General features: G+C 41.7%; 1 protein-coding gene across 2 annotated transcripts; it reads right to left on the bottom strand.

The window, feature by feature from the left end:
• Nucleotides 1-1,211: 1,211 nt before the first annotated feature.
• LOC146375128 (atlastin-2-like) lies at nt 1,212-25,120 on the bottom strand. 2 transcript variants are annotated; one of them, XM_084949671.1, is made up of 15 exons: nt 24,887-25,120; nt 15,843-16,015; nt 15,443-15,649; nt 13,548-13,682; nt 13,304-13,408; nt 13,134-13,184; nt 12,987-13,043; nt 12,674-12,766; nt 12,297-12,435; nt 11,753-11,880; nt 11,189-11,245; nt 11,036-11,107; nt 9,969-10,400; nt 3,630-3,773; nt 3,093-3,207 (listed from the first exon to the last, which is right to left on the bottom strand). In XM_084949671.1, the coding sequence occupies exons 1-14, from the start codon at nt 24,957-24,959 to the stop codon at nt 3,636-3,638; spliced, it is 1,860 nt and encodes a 619-aa protein (XP_084805797.1). In that variant the 5' UTR covers nt 24,960-25,120; the 3' UTR covers nt 3,093-3,207; nt 3,630-3,635. The 2 variants fall into 2 exon arrangements, with proteins under 2 accessions (XP_084805796.1, XP_084805797.1); XM_084949670.1 differs by lacking the exon at nt 3,630-3,773 and having other exon boundaries at nt 1,212-3,207; nt 24,887-25,110.
• Nucleotides 25,121-25,464: the final 344 nt, after the last annotated feature.

Here is a 25,464-nt window from a genome sequence, read left to right as displayed (position 1 = left end):
GTGGGGAAGAAGAACTTCCTTTCAACTGGAAGAGACCTCCAGCAAAACCAGGCTGAAACCTTTCACCCTTAAAAAAATAAGGGTGTGTCTCAGTAAGGATATATTTCTTCAATAGATCTTTTTCCATCTTCACTGAGTTTAGTCATTACATTAAAGATTACAGTGGGAAGGCATAAAATCTGAACATTTATTCCATCTTTGATTTCACCTTCGCTAAATATAGGAAGACAGCATGCTTCAAGATAAAACCTGTAAATAACAGTAAATGTGAGCCACGGCTCCTTGGTGGTGCTGCACATGAGCCATGACAAGTCATTTACAATACATTAACAGCCTCATCTCTTAACCAGAATTCTTAATTTTTGCAACATTAAATATGTTTAGATATATAGAAATATACGATAATCCTACAGGATAAAAACTATTTTAAGTATTATTTAGGAGAGAAAATGAATGTATATTCTTTTCAAACTCTGCTTTTGATACTAGTGATTTAGAATTGTAAATCTTTATGTCACAGCTGCCCTAAATCCACAGCATTGTTAATTACTAGAATCCCGTTTTATCCACCAGTATGCACAAGCCCTTTCATCAAACTGATATTTTTATCCCTAAAATATAATTGTTATTCAAATTTGCATCCACAAAAAGGCTAAAGTATTTTTTTTTAAGATGCCAAATTAGTTTACTTGCATTCCTGAACAGAGAAAAGTTTTGTGGTTGAACTGTTCACCTTATTAATTTGACCTCAGATTTCCAGTGTGCCAGCTCGAGTATATAAAAACATGATTTCAGGTTAAACAGGGTTTTGACAGATTCCGAAAATGTTTTTGAACAGGCAGTCTTACACCCTGTATGTTTATATATGTAAATACAGATATTTACATATATAAACACAGTGGAATCTTTTTAATCCTTTTGGCTTCATTCAACAGAATGAAGCTAAGCCAAAATGAATGAATCCAAACCTATTGCATTCATTTAATGTGTTTGAAACACAAATTAAATGAATGCAAAGAAAAGTGTGTTGTTGTTTTTTTGTTACACTTGTGTGATGATCAGATTTTGGATTAAAGGTTTGGTTAGTCTGCAGAAAATTTTCACATTTCCCAGTTAAGACAACGCTTCATATACACGACATACGTGTGTTGTTTGCTGGTCCTTTAGATGCTTCCATCAAGGAATAAAAGACAAAAAAGGAGCCGAAAGAGTTGTGTTGATGATTTATTCTTAAGGTAAACATCTTATTCAAAAATAAATTACCAGAGATATCTTTAAAAGAGACAGACACCTTCTCCTGCCCGCTCATCACAATCAAAAGCTTTTCCTGTCAGATTTATTAACGCGTTTCCGCTAACGTCAATCCTCACGTGGAGAAACTAAACCTACAGCAGCAACTTATCATTCTTAAACCACAGACTGGTAAGTTGATCAACAAGAGAGGAAAACAAAAAATAACCATTTTCAACTGATTCGCTATAAAATGTACACAAAGTTTATTTAAATATTTAATCCAACATACATGCCCAATTTGTAGTATGAACACATAAAAAACAAAAAACAAAAGACTGTACAGTACAAGACTGGTGCTTAAGGTGAGCAGTGGATGGAATTGATGTGAAAAAGACAGGTGTGACGAGTTAAACCGACTGGGTAGATTTATTTAGATCATTTAACAGTCAACCACATTTTATTCATTTCATTCTGGAGATCGAAGCTCTGACAGCTGCCTCAACAAAAAGGCAGGTAAAGTGTCAGGTAAGGGGTTTGGGGAGCAAGCTGAGAAGACGAGACCTACAGCACTCACTTGTGTCAGTTAAAGTAAAAGCTGATCAGCTTAGCGTCACCGGCACTGGTTTCATTTGAATCATGTCTTTGTGCTAAACTAACCAGCAGCTGAGTGTTGCTTTATGCGCATCTTCTCATCCAACTTTCAGCAAGAAAGTGGACAAACATAGCTCCTCAAACTTAATCCTTTAATTAGGTTTATAAAAAAACAAAAGCATCAAATTTACCGTAAATAATGTACAAAACATCTGAGCTGGGGCTCCCAAAGCAACAGTCAAACTTACAGCCTGTAGGTCCTAAAACTGCAAACAATCAGCACTAGTGTGACTTAAACTGAACTACCTCACTATCGCTGGACTCTAAAAGCTCCTCATGATACAACACTGCTCCTCTTAACAGCATGCAGTGGGCCAAAATCTGTCAGGTCTGTGACAAGAAGTCCAGATATAACGCGTAAAGAACAAGAGGATTGAGACTCAAGAGATAATAATGGAATATGAAACAAGCGCAAAGATGGGAGCCCAGATGTGGATTATACAAATGTTACCTGATTAACTTGTCTTCCAAATGTAGTGCAGAAAACTAATAAAGGAGGCAGACAGAAGAGAGAGAAAAAAGAATTACAGCTTTGATTTTTATCCAGAAGTCACATTTTCAGTGGTAGATAAATGTCTTTAAATTGCCTCCGACTCAGATTTTAATTTACTTTCACTTCAGTAGAATCAAGAGAAACTTGAGCGTCACATCTTCATGAGCTTTTTAAGTCGATTAGTTGTCTGTTCTTGCAGGACAAGCTATCACCAGGCAGAAGAGGAAGTAAACTGAGCTGGCCTGTAAGACGAAATGAATTCAGTTTGCATCCAATGCTGATAACAGCTGCCCACACCTGTGTCAGTTTTCCCTGAATTACAGCTTAATCATGATACGAGTGCAGTTCACTACCAGCATCAATCTGTGTGTACGCCTGTGTCAGCCTTCAGTATGGATCACAATGCAGCATGGCACACTGGAGAAGATTTGTCAGGTGTTTTGGCAGGAGGCTGGACTCTGCTCAGTCAACATGCAATATCTGAGCTGAGGCACTGGGGGGCGATGAAGAGCAGAGCAGGCAGAGGGCCTCAAGTCCTCGACAGGCAAATAACGAGGGGGGCAGCTATGTGATGAAGGACATTTGGCAGGAAAAACAAAAAAAGTGGGTCAGCTTTGGTGTTGAACTAGTTTCACAGTTCTAGGACTGAACACGCCGAGTCAGTGGAGGATGATGATGAAAATAACAGGTAGAGTTGAGGAGGAAGAGCATCAATCACTCTTTAACCTTGTTTGCTGCGAGCCTTGTTCTGTCAAGCTGGCTCTAATAGAGTTCATCACTGTCTGTCTCATGTTATCCCCCATGTATTGCTCAGTAACTGGCTTCAGAACCTGCAGGAGGAGAAAAAAAAAGGATCTGCATGAACGGATGATCAAACGGATTATCAGTTACAAATAGTCGATAAAGGAGACAGAAACTAAAAGAAAGTCGGTTAGGGAAGAAAAGCACTTAAAAGGAACGAAAACAAAAAAAGGATGTATTTTTCAAAGTGCCGACCAGGGAAACAACTGAAAACTCTTAAGACGCGTGATTCACGACAAAGCCAAGGAAAAAGAAAACCTTCGTTTCTATCCACACAGAATAAAATGATAAACCGTTTGTGCAGCCTCCGTGTCCCAGATGTGCTCCGTGCTCACACCCAGTACAAACATCCAGCATCAACAGACTGAAAATTAAAATTCAAGAGGCCAGCAAACTGAAGGTTTTGGTACAAGATATACATGTCTACGAGTCTGCAAATCCACCAGCTGACCAGCAGTTAGTTGGTCTTCTTGTAGTTGTCGTTGAGAGGAGACAGAGCTTTCAATTCCAGTGTTGCTCCTGACGGGAGGGAAGGGAGGAGAGAAATAGGCCACGCCAGGCAGCTCCTGACGGGCTCCGAAAGTTTGGAAATGACCTGAGAGGAAAGCAGGGAGGAACGGGGGAGTTAAACAGAGGGGAACCAGGCACTGATACTGGAAGAGGCCGTGGGAAAGAAGTGATGGAAAAATAAATAAAATGATAAATAAAATCAGAACAGAGAAGGAAATGATATGATGCAGGCAGACAAAAACTGGAATCAACATCGCTCACCTTTCTTACCATCCTCTAAACAGCAGGAGAGGCACAAACAGAGACAGGAAGGTTGTTTAACCAGTGATAAAACATAAAAAAAAAAAAAAAAAAAAAAAAAAAAATAGGGAAGGCAAACAAAACGAGGATGAAGGATGTGCTGGCTGGGTTTCACTGGAGTTCTGTAAGGTGAAGTGAATATAAGGATAACAGGATAAGAGGACAGAAAAAAAAGGCTAGAAGACAAAGAGGAAGAGAAGCATGGAAGGAAGAAAATAAACCAGATGTGCACAGATATAATGAACCTGGAGAAAAATAAGCTGTTGTGGCGGACCACCAGGTGGCTCCACTCACACCCAAGTTGAAGGGAAGTGCTGGGGTGGAGATTTTGGCGCTTACTATATGTGAGGTTCTGAGAGTCAGTTAATAAAGTTGGAGTGAGACACTGAGACCTCTCCTGTCGTTATTACATACCTCCACATTGGTGACCCCGAAAGCGAACATGCTAAGGCTCGACGACGAAGCCAGCTCCGGCCTGGAAGCATCGGCTGCCGCCGGACTTTCACCTCCCCCGATGGCTGCGTTTGCTGTGGCGCTTAAATTGCCGGATTTTTGGCTTCACGATCCTCCTTCATGGTTCGTGCATGTAGAAGCTCAGTTTGCTCTTCGTGGAGTTTCAGCCGACGATACTAAATACCACCATGTGGTAGCCTCACTTGACCCGCTGTCAACCCACCGCGTGATGACTCTCTTCCGGGACCCCCCAGCCCAAGGCAAGTACGCCGCCCTCAAGGCGCTGCTGCTGCGGCGTTACTCTCTCTCTGATGCTGAGCGGGCCGAGAAACTCCTTTCCCTCGCGGGCCTGGGCGACGGCACCGCTCTCGAGCTCATGGAGAGCATGCTGTCCTTGCTGGGCGCGGATGACGGAGGATTTCTATTCACCCACCTCTTTCTCCGACAGCTGCCGGTTCCAGTGCGCGCTGGCCTTGCCAACTCCCCGCTATTGGCCACGAAGGATTACCGCTCCCTTGCGGAAGAGGCGGATCGCATCCTCCTGGCTACCAGGAGTTTCGGCGTCCAGGCGATTGTTCAGGACTCACCAGCGTTTTCCCCCGCCCCCTCACCGATGCTCCAGGGGCCCTCCGACTCGTCCACGGTGACACCGCGGAAAAGGGCTTTGCTTTTATCACCAGCGTTTTGGAGCGAAGGCACGGCGCTGTCTCCCGCCTTGCAGTTTCCAGACCCAGGGAAACGGGCATGTCAGCGCTCTGTAGCAGCCGCGACCGCTGGCAACAAGGAAAGGCTGCTTTTCTTTGAGGACTCACGCTCGGGGAGGCGTTTCCTGGTGGACTCCGGCTCACAGAAGAGCCTTCTTCCCCCGGCTGGCTCGGACATGCTAGCTGAGGGCTGCGGGCCATTGCTAACAGCGGCTAATGGCTCTCCCATCAAAACCTTCGGTGAAAGGTTGGTGACTGTTTGCTTTCATGACCGTGACTTTCAGTGGAACTTTGTTGTTGCTGCTAGCTCTGTGCCTATAATAGGCGCTGATTTTCTTTGTGCTCACGGACTGCTGGTTGATGTTGCTAACAGACGTTTAATTGATGCTGTGTCATTTTCCTCATTACCCTGTTTGACTCGGGGTGCTCAGCCCGTGGTGCATGCTAACTCAGTAGATTCGGGTGACGTTTTTCAGTGTTTGCTTTCTGAGTTTCACTCACTCACTGTCCCCACTTTCTCGAGCACGGTGACGAAGCATTGGGTGGAGCATTACATAACTACAGTAGGGCCCCCGGTGTTCGCGCGCACGCGCGCGCCGCCTCAACCCTGCCAAACTGGCTGTCGCTCGGGAAGAATTTGCCACCATGGAGCGTCTGGGCATCGTGCAGCGTTCGAATAGTGCCTGGGCTTCCCCGTTACACATGGTGCCTAAATCTGATGGTCGGTGGCGACCTTGTGGGGATTTCCGCCGTCTTAATAATGTCACGGAGAACGATCGTTATCCCATTCCCCACATCCAAGATTTTTCCGCCCATCTTGTGGGGACCTCGGTTTTTTCGAAGATCAATTTGGTACGGGGATATCACCAGGTTCCCGTGCGCGCGGAGGATGTCCCCAAAACTGCCGTAATTACACCTTTCGGCCTTTTCGAGTTTCTGCGCATGCCGTTTGGCCTGAAAGGTGCCGCCCAAACCTTCCAGCGGTTGATGGACTCTGTCTTGCGCGGGCTGCCCTTTGTTTTTGTATATCTTGATGATATACTGGTGGCCAGCAGCTCGAAGGAACAGCACATGTTCCATCTGCGTCAGGTTTTTCAGCGTTTGGCGGAGCATGGACTGATTATTAATCCGTCTAAATGCCAGTTTGGGTTGCCGGTTCTCGATTTCCTTGGGCACCGTATTTCCGCCGAGGGTGCGGTTCCGTTGCCTGACAAAGTCCGAGCTGTTTCGGAATTTCCGCGTCCCACGAATGTTAAGGCACTGCAGGAATTTTTGGGGATGGTGAATTTTTACAACCGTTTTCTCCCCAGAGCGGCACATCTGCTGAAGCCCCTTTATGGGGCGTTAAAAGGTAAGAAAGCTAATGACTCCGTTGACTGGTTTCTGGAAAGCATCCAAGCGTTTTCTGATGCTAAGTCAGCGTTAGCTAATGCTGCCCTTCTGGCCCACCCATCCCCCTCAGCGCCGATTGCGTTGACCACCGATGCGTCGGACATAGCGGTGGGTGCGGTGCTGGAACAGCGAATCTCGGGTGTCTGGCAACCGCTCGCCTTTTTCAGCCGTACGCTGCGTGACAGCGAACGCAATTACAGCGTTTTTGACAGGGAGCTACTGGCGCTCCACCTGGCGACTCGTCATTTCCGTTTTTTTCTCGAGGGTCGTCACTTTACCGCGTACGTGGACCACAAACCCTTGACGTTTGCCATGTCCAAGGTTTCTGATCCATGGAGTGCACGCCAGCAGCGCCAGTTGGCAGCCATTTCTGAGTTTACCACGGACATTCGGCACGTGGCTGGTAAATCCAATCATGTGGCTGACTGTTTGTCCCGTGCGCTGGTTTCTCCCGTCTTTCTCGGCATAGACTACTCCGCCATGGCTGCCGATCAGAGCGGTGACCCGGACATCCTCGCGCTTAAATCCACCCAGACGGGCCTCATATTGGAGGACAGACCCGTGCAGGACGGTGGTCCCCTCCTCGTCTGTGACGTTTCCACCGGCCGCCCTCGCCCAGTGGTTCCCGTTTCCTGGCGTCGTCAAGTTTTTGACTCGGTACATGCTCTCTCTCATCCGGGGGTCCGGGCCTCTGTTAAACTGGTCAGCTCTAAATTTGTTTGGCCAGGCCTTCGCAAATCTGTTAAGGAATGGGCGTCGGCGTGCATTCCCTGCCAGCGTGCGAAGGTTCATAAACACACCAAAGCGCCCCTGGAGCCGTTCTTCATACCCGGCAAACGTTTCGATCATGTGCATATCGATCTGGTGGGTCCTCTGCCGCAGTCACAAGGTTTTACGCACCTTTTGACTGTTGTTGACCGGACCACCAGGTGGCCGGAGGCGGTCCCCCTGGCGTCCACTACCGCAGCAGTGGTGGCCAAGGCGTTTTTGTCAACCTGGGTCTCGCGTTTCGGCCCACCCGCGGACATTACGTCAGACAGAGGCCCCCAGTTCATTTCCGAGCTTTGGTCGGCCATGGCTGATGGGCTGGGGGCTAAAGTCCACCGCACAACCGCATACAACCCGCAAGCTAATGGGATGTGTGAACGGTTCCACTGGTCGCTTAAGGCTGCTTTTCGCGCCTCCTTAAAGGATGGCAATTGGGTTGACCGCCTCCCGTGGGTTTTGCTTGGGCTGCGCTCTGCGGTTAAGGAGGATCTCGGCGCTTCCCCAGCTGAGCTAGTGTTTGGTCAGCCCCTCCGCGTGCCTGGAGAATTCTTGCCCGAAAATCCTCCTCCCTGCTTCGATCCATCGGTGCCATCTCTCAACCCGCTTTTGCACTCGCTTCGGGTTCCTGGTCCGGTGCACCATTGCGTGCCTGACACTTTTGTTCCAAAGACTTTAGAGACTGCTAAGTTTGTTTTTGTCAGGCACGATGCCCACAGGACACCGCTGCGGCCGCTGTATGACGGCCCATTCAGGGTTATCGAACTGGGCCAGAAACATTTTGTTTTGGATTTTGGGGGTCGAAGGGAGACTGTGTGTGTTAACAGACTTAAACCTGCACATGTTCTTCCGGACAGTAATGTAGTGCCAGCCCAGGCCCCTCGCCGTGGCCACCCTCCTTCGATGGGGTTGACAGACTCTGGTTTTCCCCCCAGGACTACCCCCGGACCTCCGGCGTTTGAGCCTCCTCCTGCCTTTCCTGCTCGCCTTCACCAGCCTCGTTCACAGGATGGACCTTCCTCTGCCTGTTCTCTCCCTCCCAGGTTCAGTCGTTCGGGTCGTTTGCTTAGGCCCAGGGTCCTGGACTGAATAGAGACCTAACTGTGTGTTCGGGGGGGGGGGTATGTGTGGCGGACCACCAGGTGGCTCCACTCACACCCAAGTTGAAGGGAAGTGCTGGGGTGGAGATTTTGGCGCTTACTATATGTGAGGTTCTGAGAGTCAGTTAATAAAGTTGGAGTGAGACACTGAGACCTCTCCTGTCGTTATTACATACCTCCACACTGTTAACTTAATGACTTTACATTAAGCTTCAACTTAAACTAAATACACAAAACAGTAAGAACAAATACACAAATCAATCAGATTTATACTCTGTGGATATTATTAGCAGGATAATAATTAACTGGCCCAAGATGGACCACATAACCAATTATTCACCTGAATTATTCAAACTACTCTCAGCATCAGATTAGGCTGCAAGCTACTGTCATTTCCCTTCACTAGTTTCTCACATTTAAGCCTAGATTATACTTGTCATTCCTGGTTGACAGAATGTAAATGTAATGTGATGATATGTAAATTCTCAATGGGAGAGCCCATGCTTCGTATGGTCACAAAAGCCAGCAGGCACACAGAAGTCAGCACGGACCCTCGTGCTAACCGTCTGATGATGAAGTTTGTGGACGCAGAATATATATGTGTCCCTGCTTTAGTGTAGTGCCTCACAAAAGCCTTTCTTGGAGTTTGCAAGGTTTTTTTGGCTACTTTACAAGCAAATAGCGCTTCGACAAGTGTCTAACAAGAAGCTCAAATCAAAAATGTTGTTTTTGTTTGTGAAAAAACTACTGACTCTTCGCTGTTAGCCTTGTTATTGCTCCCATTACTAACAGTTGCTTTGCTGCTGCTGTGTGACGCAGTGAACAGAGATATAGTTTAATAAAGCGGTCCCCAACCCCCGGGCCGGTACTGGTCCGTGAGTCGTTTGGTACCGGGCCGCGAGAGCAGAGGCACAGGTGTGAAATGTATGGTTTTCAGGATTTTTAAATCGGTTTTCAGCGTCATTTTGTTATCGTTTTTATCGTTAACTCTGTTTTCCTGGGTCTTTTCACGTGTGTTATGAATAAATCTTTTTTTCGGTACCGGTACTAGTTTTATTTTGTTGTATTTATCCGTGACACCTTAAAGGCCGGTCCGTGAAAATATTGTCGGGCATAAACCGGTCCGTGGCGCAAAAAAGGTTGGGGACCGCTGGTTTAATAGATCAAATGGTTGTCAATCTGTCTCTTTTGAGTTACAACTGGTTGATCATTATGCTTGATGAACACTCATGCATCGATAAGGTTCATAATTGTACGTTTCAGTTTAAATGTAAAAAGGACAAACCTCTATTGCATCAAACTGATCTTTGGTGCTTCTGCACTGTGATTTCCTTCTTATTGGCTAGCTTTCAGTATATAAAGGCACTGAACTATTACTGATTTTTGGACTTAAAAAAAAAAGGAATGCCACAATATCAACAAAAAAAAACCAAACAAACAAACAAACAAAAAAAAAAAAACCCATAAAAAATTAGGAGATGAAAACCAAGCCAGTCTATTGAAGTGCGCGCGCACACACACACACACACACACACTTTTCTCCCTCCTCTCACACTGTCTACCCACCTGCACCCAGAGTGCTTCTGCCACCTCATCTATAATCGTTCCCACCTCCCGAAACTCTCCTGAGTACTTCACATAACCCCAGGCACAGAGCGACAGCAGCGCCACGCCCATGACCAGGTTAGCCAGTGTGGCTAAGGTGCTCAGGCCGATGAAACCCGTCACTCCAGACACCACATAGGTGATGAACATGAGAGCGAAAAGCGTGGCAGGGGTGCGTGCTGCGTAGAAGATGTTTTTGCCCTCGTTCTGCTTGGAGAGGTTGGTGTAGGTTTCCTCCAGCTCTGACTCCAGCTGATTCTGGTAGCGCTGGCAAAACTCCTTGCCCCCCATTTTCTTCACAGAGCGGAAGTAAGACACAGAGTAATCGCGGATCTCCTCGTGGCAGCGCTTCAGGTCAGCCGGGGCGACGTAAGGCTTGTCCCCACCGCAGACCTGTAGGGAGGAGGAGATGATATCAGGAGGAAGTCTTTCCTTCTAAATTTTTATTCCTAAGTAGTATGAAATTCTAAGTCATTCTGTTGGTTTGTTGGTACCTTATTACATTTACACAGGAAAATATTTACTGTATTTTCCTGAGTCAGTCATGTAAAACTAGTCAGCAAGATAGTTTTCATATACTTAATGCATCCATGCAAATACTTGACTGCGATACTATGAAAATTAGATCGATCAGAATTACCAGCACTCAAAGTACAGCACTGTGAAAAGAAAAAGAAAAAAGGAAGGACGCTGCAGTGATTTACTGAAACATGGTCGAACGTACATAGAAATGCACTGATAAGGCAAAAGCAGAGTTTGTACAATTCTAATGAACTTAAGTTAACTTTATTATTCACTGTGAGGATTTTTTCTATCCAGGTACACTCTTACTGCACTGGCAGTGTCTCAGGGACTATTGTCAGGCTGGAAAATGTAGCCTGAAACTTATTGCCCAAAATGCCAGGTGATTATCAGGTAGGAAGCACAGGTCGATTAATCAGGCAGTGATATTCCCTAATTTGCTCCCTGGACTTGGGCACCTTTTAGACTTCATTCACGATGAATGTCAGGGATAAACCGGTCCTTACCTGCTCCATTTTCTTGCTGTACAGGTCTTTGGCTCCTGCCACAGCTGTCAGGTTGTTGGCCTCTGCTGTTGCCTATCAAAAAATGAAAAGACAAAAAGATTGAACACAACCCTAATCAAAATGAGATGACTTAAAAGATTCCCCATTACTGACCTGCAGCATGGTCTTTGGGTGAGGCAGCTCCTCTCCCTGATAGATCTTTATGTAAGCCTGCAGGAAAGAAAAATAAGACTCAGCATCACAAAAGTGTTTATTTAGTTAACACTCTGGCAGGTAGGTTACTTAACAAGTACTCCAAGTAAAAGGTTGATGTTATCTTTAAAAATGATTTAATACTGCAAAAACTAAATAAAATTTAATGCAAGTATGACTGGGCACACTTATTTTGGAAAGTTGGAGAAATGTAATCTGATGACAAAGAACTGAATACTTTTGTCAGTGAGACCACAGTTTACCAAAAGCTCTGGATAGCTATGTGTCGTTTATTCACTCTCAAGCTTTTGTGATTTATCAAAAAAAAGGCAGAAGGGTGTACAATTTGAAGCTTTGTATTTGTAGTGCAGGAGGTCAGTATGAAAAGCACTGGAATCATTTGTGCAAGCAGCTGTAATCCTGTATACACTGAGACCTCTGTCTTTTTTTAAATGTAATTTTATCTTAACAACAATAGGTCATATTTTGGTCATAGACTGGTATTTATTTAAAATTATGCACCACCTTGAAGTACTCCAGAAGATCTTTGCAGGTGACCTTGTTGCCTCCGATCTCTTTCTCTACCAGCTGACTCGGCGCCAGAAGAAGAGGCACGAGCTGGGCCAACTCTTTTTTAAAGTCTTCATCGATGTCTAAAACATGGAAAGTTGTGTAATTTCAGTCCAAAGAGCTTTGGCAACATAATCCTAGAAGTAAAACTTGGCACTCTGAAGACATGTTGTAATTCTCTTTTTATCAGTATTAGCAAGGGTTAGGACAGCTATCATTTTTGAAGTTAGAAATACCACTCAAACAATTTTATCTCTCTCTCTCTCAAGTTTCTGGTTTTAAGCCTGACAGGGACAATGCCATGCATAAATCCAATGGTGACTGGTTGAAAAACTGCCATGAACAGGAAATGGAGTGACAGCAGAGTTGAAACTGGCTGAGGTCACAGCTACAACATATAGGCGCCAATCTGCAATGTTTTGAGCAGGCTTTGCGTACAACCAGCACCTACCACGTCTTTAGCCATTAGTCTACATTACTACTGTTGCCTTGTTCTCACCTCTAAGCCTGCCGTCAAATTTTGGGTTAGTAGCCACCTTCAGGCCAGGATGTGGCAGCAGGAAGCAGTTGATGTTGGAGAAACAGTGCTGGATATGATTTCTCACATTCTGCAACTCTTCATGTTGATTATGTTTAACCTGCATCGACACACACAGTGAAAATGTGAGCTTGTTACTGACTTTTTGTGTTTTTCAAGAAGAGATGTGCCATCCATAGCAGGAACATTGTTAAAATTATTTGTGCTGCAGGAAGCAATAATCATTGTGTGAACATCAGAGTATGGCATGGTAGGTTTCTTCTGTCTAGAAGCCTGTATTCTCTGACACTTTTTTCCCCCTTTTATTTTCTGAATCTGCGTTGAAATGTAATTCTCACCTGCAATCTTTTATCCAGAAATTCATTGCCTCCTTTCATTCCATAACAGAATTCGTAAGGAAAACACCAATCCCGAATGAGGAACATTAGAGACTAAAAGAGAAAACCAACAGTACAGATACTCAGAATGTCTTTGATTTTATGAAAAAATAAACAAAACAACAACATTGTAACTGAAATAAATTAGGCTATTTATTTTTTTACTTTTACTTGTCCACACTACATTTGTTTTCAGTAAAAGGGCTGACTCAAACCTCAAACAATGTACACCGTGAATTGGAACAAACACACAGCGAACAGAAAAAGCCAGTACCTGGAAAGGTTTCTCGGACACCTCTTCCATTGCAAGACGGCCATATTCCGTGAAGAGCTTCATATGAAAGGAAAAATAATTGACGATGAAAGAACTGAATATTCTGATGGTACTTTTTGGTGAGAGAAGAAACAAAATGACACAAACCTGGAGGTGCTGCAGGTCATCCTCTTGTATGTTTGAAGAGAGATTGTACACCTGAAAAAACGGGAAAAAAAACCCAAAACTTAAATGTAATGCAAGGCTTGCATCTTAACATGTTAAAATAAATATGTAAATATATTATATTTAAAGAAAAGACATTCTTTGAGTATCACCTGAACAGAGCTGGTCATTGTGCTGAGGGCAAAAACTGTAGCACTGTCCTTTATGGTAGACTGACTGTCAAATGCTCCTTGTGTGTCAACAAGGAGCACAGCAACCTGTCGGGATGAGATTAAACGAGTTCAAAACACATTCAGCACAAGTTTGTGTCGAAATGTTTGAAAGTTCATTAACAAAATATTAAAATAACTGTTCATGATAAATATGTCTGGCAATGAGTGGTGGTGTTGTATCTACCTTGTCACCATCAGGCTTCTCCACCACAAACACTTCACTCCAGACCTGAATTCCTGTGGTTTCCCTCTCACACCCTCCTCTCCAGGTGAACCCAGTCAGGGGCTCATCATTACCTCCTATCCATGAGTCTTTATCCTGAAAAGGAAAGATTCAAGATGAGACAGAGAAGGGAACAGAGGGAGATGAAAACCAAGGTTGTTTGTCATCTAGATCCATGTGAATTCCTGTCTAAGACTGGGAGAGGATGAAAGATAAAAGTGAAAATTGCACAGGTACACTGCCCAATGGGGCAGATTCCGAGGTCTTTTGTCAGTGCAGTGTATTGTAACGTTTCTGGAATGGTGCATGTAAGACTAATGCAGTATGCCAAATGAAGGAAAAGCAACCAAAGGTTAATCACCATCAACATGTTTTATAGCATCTATGATGATTACAGCAACACGTTTCAACTAAACATTGTTCAAAGAGATATCAACACAAGCTGAACAAACAGATGAATAAAAAATGATTTCTTAATGTAGAATTTCACATAATATAATATAGTATATTTTTGCCGGTCAACTGCTGTGATTGTGAGCACAAACGTCAATTAATGGTAACTCTTTGTGACAATGAATGTTTATCCCACTGACCACAAATAGGAAATGCAGCTTCAAAGCAAATGTGTGATTTAAAGGTCAGAGTACATCAGAGTACTGATTCCCCATTAGTACATATCTGTGCTGTGTCCAAGTGTGATTGATGACAGATAATAAATACCTGCAGACAATACTCCCTGTAATAAAAAGGAAAAAAAAGCTGCACACACTTATTAAGTCTAGTGGTAACATTAAGTCATGAATAAACTTGAATTAATTATCAATAACTTCATGAATGCCCATGTTCATGCCCAACAACTTTGAGAAATACCATACTTGCAACACCCTTTTGTATTTCCTGGTATGTGTTCACGTGTGTGTTATTTGAAAATAAGTGTAAGGTGATCCTGACTGCTTCTGTGTGTCCAACTGCTGTTAGAGGGGCTCAAAGACTCGCCGTTTACACTTCTATAGGAAATAAACAAGAGACTGTGCTCACGTGGACCGTGTGGACCACACTCAAAATCTTACTCTCCTGGTTCAGCAAGTATCTCAGTACAAAATCAAAACTGGAAGCACTTGTCTTTGCTCGTCACCTGTGCATGCAAGTACTAGTTGAAGTGTCCTCTGCTGTCCTTGTTCATGTCTACCCAATTTCACAATCTCTACTGACTGAAAATGTTACTCAATAGTCACCCTTTGAGCAAGGATAAACTCTTATGTTTACTTAGCTCATGTAAACACACCTTGGGTTCAAAATTAGCACTAATGTATATCTCAGCTCAGTGAAACTGTGTACAAATGAAACTAGTAAATTTTATATATGAGGAGACATCAATTTGACTGTCTTTATTTATATCTAAAGAATATCTTTAATGCTCCGGGTTGTACCAATATGATTAAAGAATGATTCTTTAACAACAACAGGTCTGACACAGTGCAATTTAATGAGCTTATCCCAGAAGTCATAGGGAAAGTGGTGGATTACAGCCTGAACAGGTCTCCAGTGTATGTCCAGGACTAATACAGAAAGACACATTCATTCATGTTCTCATACTCTATGGTCAGCTTAGAATTACTTCCATGTCTTTGGACTGTGGGAGGAAGCCAGAACAGCCACACGGGCTGAGAGAAAAAGATGCAAACCTCAGACAGAAAGAGACAGCTCAGAAATGCATGTTGGTCGACATTTCTTTAAATATTTGGAAAATGTAATGCAACTAATATTTGTACCTTTAAAAATTTATTTTTTTATTTATTTATTTATTTTTTTTTAAATCCCTACTACAGAAAGTGTAAATACAACAGTCGTCTCACCCGGTTGTGCATGTAGCGCAGCATGAAATCCAGCAGGAAGGACTTTCCCTTCCTAAAGGCTCCAGCCACAGACACAACAACCACGTTCAGGTCCTTCACATGTTTCTGCAGCAAGACTTCCTCCAGTGCCGTGGCGTTCAGCTCAAAGTTGTGCTCATTTGCCTGGACAATCTGGATGGGCCCGGCCACTTTTTTCTCTTCCACAGGCTGAAGACACAAGTTTGCAAACAGTCAGGTTTGTCGGGGAGGTTCAGGTGATTTTTGTAGTGACCCTCAAAGAATTCAGTTGGTCACATTATTCTCCTAAGTGTTGCTTACTTCAAACATTTATAAAAGTATTGTTATATTTACATATCCTAAATCTCATTAATAGACTAATATGGTAGAAAACACATCAAACCTTCACATCTTTTTCTTGACTCCCTTCCTTTGGTTGGGGGGTGGGACTGATATTTTTGCCCAAATCCATGGTTCTGGGAAACAAATCATTGTCATCTTCAGATTTCGCTTCAGGTTTTGGAGCCTTGCGTTGGGAAATGGTGCAATCTTTGAATCCATTGACACCTTTAGAGCCTAAGACCAAATGGAGATAAAAAGCTAAAATTAAAGTGGTTACATAACACCATGCTAGATGATAAAAGATAAAGTGAGAAACGGGACTTTTGCGACCAGCTTATTTTCTAAGGAAAAGCTTACTTCCTTATTTCTAAGGAAAATAACTTCCTTTAGACTACTGTTCTGTAAAGCTAGAGAGAAAAAAAAAAAGAAATGCCACATGGATCAAACTAAAGACGGGACTCTTTCCAGCTTTGTGTATTGGGCTAAATACTGCTATCCACTCTGGTTCCCTTCATCTAGGTCAAGCTCTAAAATAGCTATGTGTTGAAAATCACAAAGGGCCAGGGAAAAAAGGACAAGTAAAGTAAGTCAGCAGGACAGTGCTTTTAGTGTTGTTCTCAGCCTTTTCCCCAAAATTTCTGTAAATATTTACTGCTAACTCTTAAATCCCTTTACTTAAAAACTCATTTCTTCCTGTATCATTGGCATAAAGGCAGTAAACATGAGTTTGATGAGCTCCAAAATCTATTATTTACAGATGAATGGCTTCTTGCATCTTTGAATGACATACAAAATCATCTTTTAAAACAAAAACATTGTATCATTTTTTCTTTTAAAGATTCAGAATATTCACAGGTAAAGGCTAAAATGACACTATTTAAGTATACAGTTCACTGTGTACTTAAATATAAATTATTGACAGCTAGGGCTGCCACAAACGATTATTTTGATAGTCGACTAGTCACCGATTATTTTTGCGATTAGTCGACTAATCACATCATGCATCCATTGGATGTACAGCATACAGCTTATTGCACCAGCATGCATCTGCTCTTATATAACTATCATTAGCTTACAGCTTTAAGTGTTTAAGGTCTGTGCTAACTAAAAATAAAGACAAGATGATAGTTTATTAAATTTTAATGAAATTTGCAGATTGTTTCGGTGAAGTTTAATAAACTCCTTGCTATCTAAAATACCGGAGTATATTCTCGAGCATCTCACACTTCTGATAATCAGCTGTCTGCCTGACGTTTATTTAGCTGTGTAAAAACTATAACTTTAATCTCAGCCAAACCGATTTACTCAGGAACAAATAAAATACAAAAAAAAAAGCCAAACAATAACATTTTTAAGTTATCTAAGTGACTTATATATGTTTAACCTGAGTAGCGAAAGACGGGGGTGGGTTTGAAAACGATTTGCCGGAGTCCGGTGTTCTCGTGGGCTGTAGTGAGCCTTGCCCCCGGCTCGCTATCGAGCTAGTGGGTAACAGACGTCTCCGAAAACGTCAGAGCGCTTTTGAAAATATGTGGTGTCTTGATAAACTGAGCAGATATTTGAGGTTTACACAGTTACATTCTCGCTTGAAAATATGTTAAACGTTTATTTTGTGACCCAGAAAGAATAATAAGACTAATATTAAAACTAACTAGCTGCTGCCATTGTTGGAAACTGAGCTGGGCCGCGCTATGAATTCTGGGACAGAGCTACTTCTTCTTCGGAGTTTAACGGCAGCTGGCATCCTTGTACATGCAGTGTGCTGCCATCTTCTGTTTCAGTCCGTTATTACACTCTTAAATTCTACTTATTCCTGCGTCTTTTGTGATCTTACAAAGCTTCAAACGACGCGTCGACTATTAAATCAGTCGTCGACGACTTTGATAGTCGACGTAATCGTGACTAGTCGACTAATCGTGGCAGCCCTATTGACAGCCTATGAAACAGGTTGGGTTACAAGCCATTCATACCAAGTTGTCTCAGTCACGTCTGTCACAAGATTCAAATGGGCTGTCAGGAAAGCAACGTGACCAGTCTCTTCTAATTTGCTTGGTATTCTTGATAAGTACATGACCTCCATCGAAGTCCTGATATTTACAAAAAAAATGTATAACTATGAGCTCCTGCTTCATAGACACCATCAAGATACTAAGCATTTATCAGGAGTAACAAAACTAACAATAAAAGATAAGACATCACAATTATGAAAGTGGAAGGTTATGCATTACTAGTGTGTTTAACTGAAAAACAAATGGAGGAATTATACACAACTTCTTCTATTCATGACCGCAAGCTGTGCCATTAGTCATTTTACAAGAACGTTATTTTAAAAAGAAGCGCTATCACTTATGTATAACACAAAGTCGAACATTTTAACTAAACAAGAAAGTCAAGTCTTGAAATTAATAGACTGTTTTGTGAGTCCGTGGCCTCTTACGGAAACTGAGCATGTTTTTAGATAAAGTGGAAATCCTAAAGGAGAGAGAAAAAAAAAAAAAAAAAAAAAAAAAAAAAGTTGTGCAAGTACCGGTAGAGCATGTACACAAAAGATTTTTTTTTTTTTAAATCAAGAAAAATGTCAAAATTGAATTATTTGCTGTTCTTCAAATGTGAGAATACACAGATTTAAAAAAAATATATATATATATTTTTAAAAAAGGAAATAAATATTTTTGAAAATGACATTGGTTACAGGTCTTTTCTCAAGGAAACAAAGCCAATCAGGAAATATTCAGAGCACATGACCAGAACATCAGCTAACAGAGGGCTTCAGTTGTGACAGTTGTGTTCACTGCTGGCAGCACAGCAGTGAACACAGCCAGCACAGAACAGTTGGCATGCTTTAGAGAATATAAGCAGCTGCAGCAAGGAAAGCAACAAAGGTGATTATTCTTTGTTTAAGAGCGTACTAAAAACTAGCTCAGATCGGCAGCCATTTGGGCGGTTATGTTAGATTGTGAAATACACAAATAATAGAAATAACGCCTCAACTTCTTGCAGAACTTTTAAAGCAACTAAGGAGCAGTATTTCCTGTGAGAGACACCCATTAAGTGTGGACTTAGGGTTTAAGCTTAACTTCATATACATTTTAAATGTTCAAAATAAGTTTTATAACCAAGTTTTTCCTAGCTCAAAATTGGATTTGGGAGTGGCTTTGCGTGCAAGCGGGATTGACTAAATATCGTTGAAGCAAAGAATGTGTCCTGCCTTACTTACCTTTTTCCTGTTACATTTGTCTACCTAATTCTTTACCTCTATAATAAATTTCTATATGTACCAAAGTAAAGGAAAGGGAAAATTTCTGAAATATATAAGGTTGTAGAAAGTTCTGTGGTGATGGGTCAAACTTTTCTAATGGTGTGATACTTGGACTTCTAAGCTCCTCATCTATGATGCCTTGCTTCTTTTCTTTCTGTAATATTCTACTTCTACTAATAATGTGGATCTTTGGACTTTACCATTAGTCTAATATTTTGGAAACTCTCGCTAGGTTTTCAGGGTTCAACAACACTGTTTTTCAATGTTTTCTCACAAAGGAGAAGCAAACAATCAATATATTTTTTTAAATAACCTGAAGATTAATTACAGCTGTCTAACAGTTTAAGCTTTTGAGAACATCAGGTGATATTTCTTAAGAGAACAACTGTAAATAGGACACCCAAAGACCCTCTTGGAGCTGCAAACGGGCCACAACGGTGTTGTAAGCACAGGGCAGTTACAGTAATCTCCTCTGCACACAAATTAGCCCTGAGCATTTCCTTAGTCCGTGGCACTGCAGGTTTCCATCAAGACCAAAGCAACACTTAGCAGAATGAAGTGGCACAGACTGCAGAGACCTACACAAAGACACTATTCTGCTAAGACTGTGAGGGGCCTATGTTGCAAAACAAAAACAATACAGGCCGAATATGCAAGAAAGCATAACAGACAGTAAAACCCCATTAGCTCTGCTGATATGTGCACTCACTACAACACTTCATGATATATTAGCAAATGCACTGCCCTGCTCCTCCGCTTCCAGAAAATGAGGACAGGCCTAAAATTAGCCTCCTTAACTTGTTATCTTATGATGGCACAGAGCAGATGTTAACTGGCCTACACGATTCCCTGACACACAATTGATGATGAGGAATTTGCATCACACAAGCATAAAGCAGCACACAAATCCTAGAGATATGCATGACTAGTTGACAAGCCATTTAAACACTAGATCCCTCGTTAGATGACGTTAGAAGACAAATTCTTCTTATTTTCTTAATAAGTGTAAGTGTTAATGTGAAACAATCCACATCAGTTAACTATTGTTTGAAATGCTCCAATGCTACTCGGGATGGATTGAAACATCTCGATTTCTGTGACAGAAAGATGTAAACAAGCAAAGAGTAAAACAACCATGCAAACCAGTGCTGCTTGTGGTGTAGTCAGCTCTAATCGGCACTGGAGCAATATGTAAACACAATCAGGACGCTAAAGGGCAATTTATTCCTCTGTGCTCAATCTATGTACAGAATGCAAGTCTGCAACTGACCAGTACTGCTGCTAGAACCAATACTTGTGCATTGTGTGCCTGCAGTGATCTGTAGTTATGCCGTCGAAATCTGAATAATGGCTGTAGGATTAACAAGAAATGTAAAGGAAACAATAGTATAGTACAAGATGTTGTCATTTGTAGAGGTGAACATCAGGTTACTGCAGTAAGGTTTCCGAAGCATTACACAGTTATCTTTAACTATCAAGTGCAAGAATAGTATGCAAGGTAGCCTACATTTCAGCAGCATATCCCAAATGAGCTTCCCTGCCCTCACCCCCTCCCCTCGACTCCTGCACTACATCTGAGGCAGACTTTGATAAAGCTACAGTCCAGTAACTTAAGCAGCTGTCTAAATATGGAATGTTTCCTACTTTAAACAGGCAATGTCTGTGTAGGAGTGCAAAAATTACAAAGAAAATGGCCTTTGGGAGTAAAATTGTATTATAAAAAGAAAACATCATATTCAGTTAGTCAAGCATGATTAAACAATTAATAAATAACATTTCTAGTTGAGTCACAAGAGAGAAAACTGGCATTTAAAGTGTTGGGGGGGAAAAAGGAGAAAATTTCAAGCAAAAATCTACTGTTGTAACCACAGATTAGTAACACCAGCTAGTCACAAGCCTGGTTAAAACTCCTTCTTCCAGCCGTAGCACATCCAGAATATACATGTTAATTACTAGGTGATACTTTTTTATTCAATGCATAAAGAAGGAGGAGTTCACTGTAGGCTATTAAGATGCAGCTATGCTAAATTCCCTGCACTCCAACACTAAAAGACAACCTGACTTGGCCTCTCTGGACACGAGTCAACAAGGGGAAATGTTGAGTTGCAGCAAGCAGACCAATGTGGAGTCTGCGAGGACAAAGTGCAGATTAAGAGCAGCCGGAGTGAATGTTGTTGTTGCCACAGAGTCAGATGGTGTGTTCCAAACTAGACATAAGGGTTATCACGATAAGGATTCCTAACTGTCACAGCAGCAACTCTTTAGTATTCAGTCAAATATTTTGACTTGGTTTAACAAATGTACACTGCATCAAACTGCTGACAACAGACCATTTTCTACATTTGTAAAACAAGTTGAAGTTATCACAACATAGACGGGAAAGATGTGACAGGCTTTTAAAAACATTTAACATTAACTGTAGGTTTCAACATAACCATTATGACCACAGCTCAGTAAAACAGTGAAAAGTATCATGGGCAAGTTAACAGTCCAATTTAGACCAATAGCTATTATATGATGGTTTATGGTGAAGCTGCAGCCTCTCCTTTCTGTTACACACAGCTGGTAGCAAAGATATAGCACACCACATCTGTTCACTGTATTACTGAAGGAACTGTTGCAGGTAAAAGCCATTACAATCTTTTATCAAACCGTCTGTTTAACAGGGTTAAACATGAAAAGGATATCTTGTTGCCTGACCACAGTCTTAATGAGGTAAAATGAAAATTGTCTCTATGCAAACTGCTGGTTTAACCTGGCACGATCTTTAAAAAAAAAAAAAAATGGCAGATTTCCTGTAAAATTTGCTGCATGTTGAAATCAATCCTTCCACACCTCTCTTTCTACCTGTAAAGGAATATAGCTTTAGTTGCCTTATTTATTTTTGCAGGTTTAGACTATTTATATGACATCTAGCTCTCTCAGGGGTTATCTATTGATGTAAACAGGAAGTAAACAGTTATCTTACTTAACAAAATGTTTTTTCATGTTATTTATGGTTATTTGATAACCAAACGTGTATTTTAAGGTTAAGTAAACTAAATCCAACTTTTAAACTGATTAAAAGTATTTTTATCATAATCCTGTGGATTTTTCCTTTTATGGGAAGGTCACAATCCCTTTCCTGGGTGTCAAAAGCTTTCGTACCCTAAAATGAAATCTACTAAAAAGTTATGCTATAAGAGATTGAGGTAGTAGGCTAGGTAGTTTTAGCAGACAATGAAATATACTGTACTGTGAAAAAGTATTTGCCACTTTCTGATTTATAACTAAAAACAAACTAATTTTAATATTAGACAAAGATATTCATTTTTTAATGATTTAATTTATTAAGGAAAATTAGCCCCAAAACACCTGACACTGTGTGAAAAAGTAACTGGTCCCTAACCTAACACCTGGTTGTGCCACACACAAGGCTTATAACAATGAGTCTTACTTCACTGTGGAGGAATTTTTGCCCACTCTTTTTTTCGCAAGTGCTTTAATTCCGCCACACAGGAGGGTTTGAGATTGAACAACCTGTTTAAGGTCATGCCAAAGCCTTTCAATTGGATTTAAGACTGGACTTGACTAGGCCACTCCAAAACAATTATTTTTAAACTATTCAGAATTGGACTATTCTGGTGTGTTTCATATCATGCTGCTGCATAATGTGAGTGCGGTTGAACTTGCTAGTCACATAGTCTCCTTCAGGATTTCGTGGTAGAGAGTAGAATTTATGGTTCCATCAATTAGAGCAAGTCGGCCAGATCCTGACTTCCAAAAAGTTTACATTTTTGTCTCATCAGAACACAGAATACTTTCCCAAAGGCCACTCCTGGGAAAGCTTGCCACTGCTCCAAGTTTACTCCATTTGTTGATAATGGCTCTTACAGTGATTTACTGGAGTTTCAAAGCCTTGTAATCCTTTCCAGACTGATCGATGTCAATGATTTTGTTTCTCATTTGTTGAGTTTCAGTAGAGTTTGCCTTGATGTGTTACTTTTTAAGACGTTTTAGCCGACTTCACTTTGTCAGACAGGTTCAGTTTGCATAATTTATTTATTCAACAGGTCTGGCAGTAATCAGGGCTGGGTGTGACTAGTGAAAGGTCACAAAAAATGTGTTTAGTCATATTTTATAAGGGAGGCTACTTACTTTTTCCACACAGGGCCAGGTAGCTAACCTTTTTTCCATTAATAAATTACATCCTCATTTAAAAACTGAATGTTGTATTTACTCAGGTTATCTGTGTGACAAATGTGTGGGGAGGGAAAATAAAAACACAAATGGCAAAACCACTTTCCTCAGCACGGTATAGAAGTTGCCCACTGAGATGAAAAGAAGGCTTAAGAAGCTTTATCACAAAGACATGTTATCATCATCTGGAAAACGTTAAATTCTCGCGTTTGTGTTAAAATTGTTAATAAGTCAGAGCTTTGTATTACATCACAACTACACTCAATGGCAATAGGCTAATGTAACTCTGCCAAGGAATATACAAAATACATAAAATTCAATACAAAAAAAACTAAATGAAAAAGGAGACAAATGATCTACATTATCTTCATAGGTTCACGGCTATGATATTTTTAATTTCTGCTAAAAAAAAACAAGCAAATGCGAATCTGATTGGCAATTACCTTGTTTAGGTCTGCTAACAAAGTGAGCAGACTACTTATAGGGTATGTAAAAATATCCCAGTCATTAGTGGGATGAGATTAGCGCGACGTTACTCGATTTGTATTTCCTACAATCCGGTTTAAGGACATTGGTTTCAAACTTAAGAATGAAAGCACTTTAAGGCAGTTCAAAGTGAGCATGCAGGATGTGGAAAGTTTAAAAAAAAAAAAAAAAAAAGAAAAGAAAAAAAAGCGCGGACAAGCAGTTTTGCCAACTTAGCGACTTTGTCGCTATATTTAGCGAGTTTTCAGACCCCTTAGCGACTTTTTTCCTAAAAAAAAGTCGCTAAAAAAGACGTGAAAGCGCGTATCGCTTTTACTCTCAACAAGCAGCAGGTGCTGTAACGCAGTCAGTTCTTCTTTTACTCTTATGCTGTTTTGTGGATCACAAGGTTTAAAACTACTTATAAACACACACAAAGTAACTCCACCAGAGTGCCTATTTCGGGTCACTTTTGCCGGTCCAAGCCCGGGTAAAGGAGCAGGGTTGGAATTGTGACATTAAAAAAAACAATAATTGCTAAAAGAAATTTAATTCGTAGTTCTAAATAAACTCCAAATGCATTTAGGACGTTTTTTACTCACTTTATGTCTCTTCCACGATGTTATTTCTCTCTCCAACAACATAGGTTACAATTAGATTAGCATGACCAATTATGCAAATTAGGCGATGACGTCATTTAGCGACTTCTAGCTACTTTTAGGACAACCAATAGCGATTTTCCTTACTGAGGAGTTGGCAACACTGCGGACAAGCCGTGGGTCCTTCCTGAAACCAGGTGAAAGTGACGGCCCGGACAAACGAGCAGACAGGTGTCGCGTTTGAATTTTGTATCCGGGTCGGAATCACTTTTCTACAGCTGCGTTTTCTCCCCAAGTTACTTAAGAAAAAACCACACTTTAACAGTGAGGACTCAAACCCCGATAAGACTCATTTCAACTCAAGTAAAATTCGCAGACTTTAAACCAAGTTGCCTCTGTTTGCGAGCTACACTAGACACATTCTGGCCGGGGCATTTGGCAGGACACCACGGGTCTCTCCAACTGAAAACAGAAACGTCTGGCTAACGGTAAAGCCCCCTGACTGGGACAAAGACCACCGTAAACTCGTAAACGCGGTCCCGGCTTCACTCTCCCCATCAGCTCGCTGTCACACGTCTTTTCCCACAAATAAAAATACTTTACCTTTGCCATCGAGTCCGTGGCTGTAGTTGTTCTCCAAGTGAGTTCTGTTAACCAACCCGCTCTCCGCCGCCATCTTGGACTACTGAAACCTATCGTTGCTGACGTCAAAGGAGCTTTTTTTTTCTTCTCGCGCACTCTGCTAAAGTTTTATCCCGCCCCGTGGCTGCTGCCGCAGCAATGCAAACTATTTACAGATATCCCAGAGGCAAAACAAGTGTTTCTTTAATTAGTTTACAGCACACGTTCAACTAATCATTGCACCAATTCAAACTTTAAATTTCGTCCCCCTGACACCAGCATAAAGTCTGATTTCAGGGGCGTACCAATGAGTTCTCTCAACCCCCTGTTGCAGTGATTCCCAAAGTGTGAGCTGCAGCCCCCTGGTGGGCATTGAAAGCACTTCTATTGGCATCTAGGGTTTGTTTACTACAAAAATATAATTTAAAAAGTATAGTTATTCTTTATTTATTGAAGATATCAGGACCTCTGTGGGGGATTAGCACCTCCAAGTTAGAGGCCATGACTCACTTATAAAATGGTGAACTCTAGGTTTGGAATTAGTTGCTGCCGTTCAACTG

The sequence above is a fragment of the Perissodus microlepis genome, chromosome 13 (genome assembly GCF_051167445.1).
Source record: "Perissodus microlepis isolate ML-2025 ecotype Zambia chromosome 13, ASM5116744v1, whole genome shotgun sequence".
Classification (NCBI taxonomy): domain Eukaryota; kingdom Metazoa; phylum Chordata; class Actinopteri; order Cichliformes; family Cichlidae; genus Perissodus; species Perissodus microlepis.
Note: the sequence above shows the minus strand (reverse complement) of the source record. Positions and strands in the feature narration are given on the sequence as shown.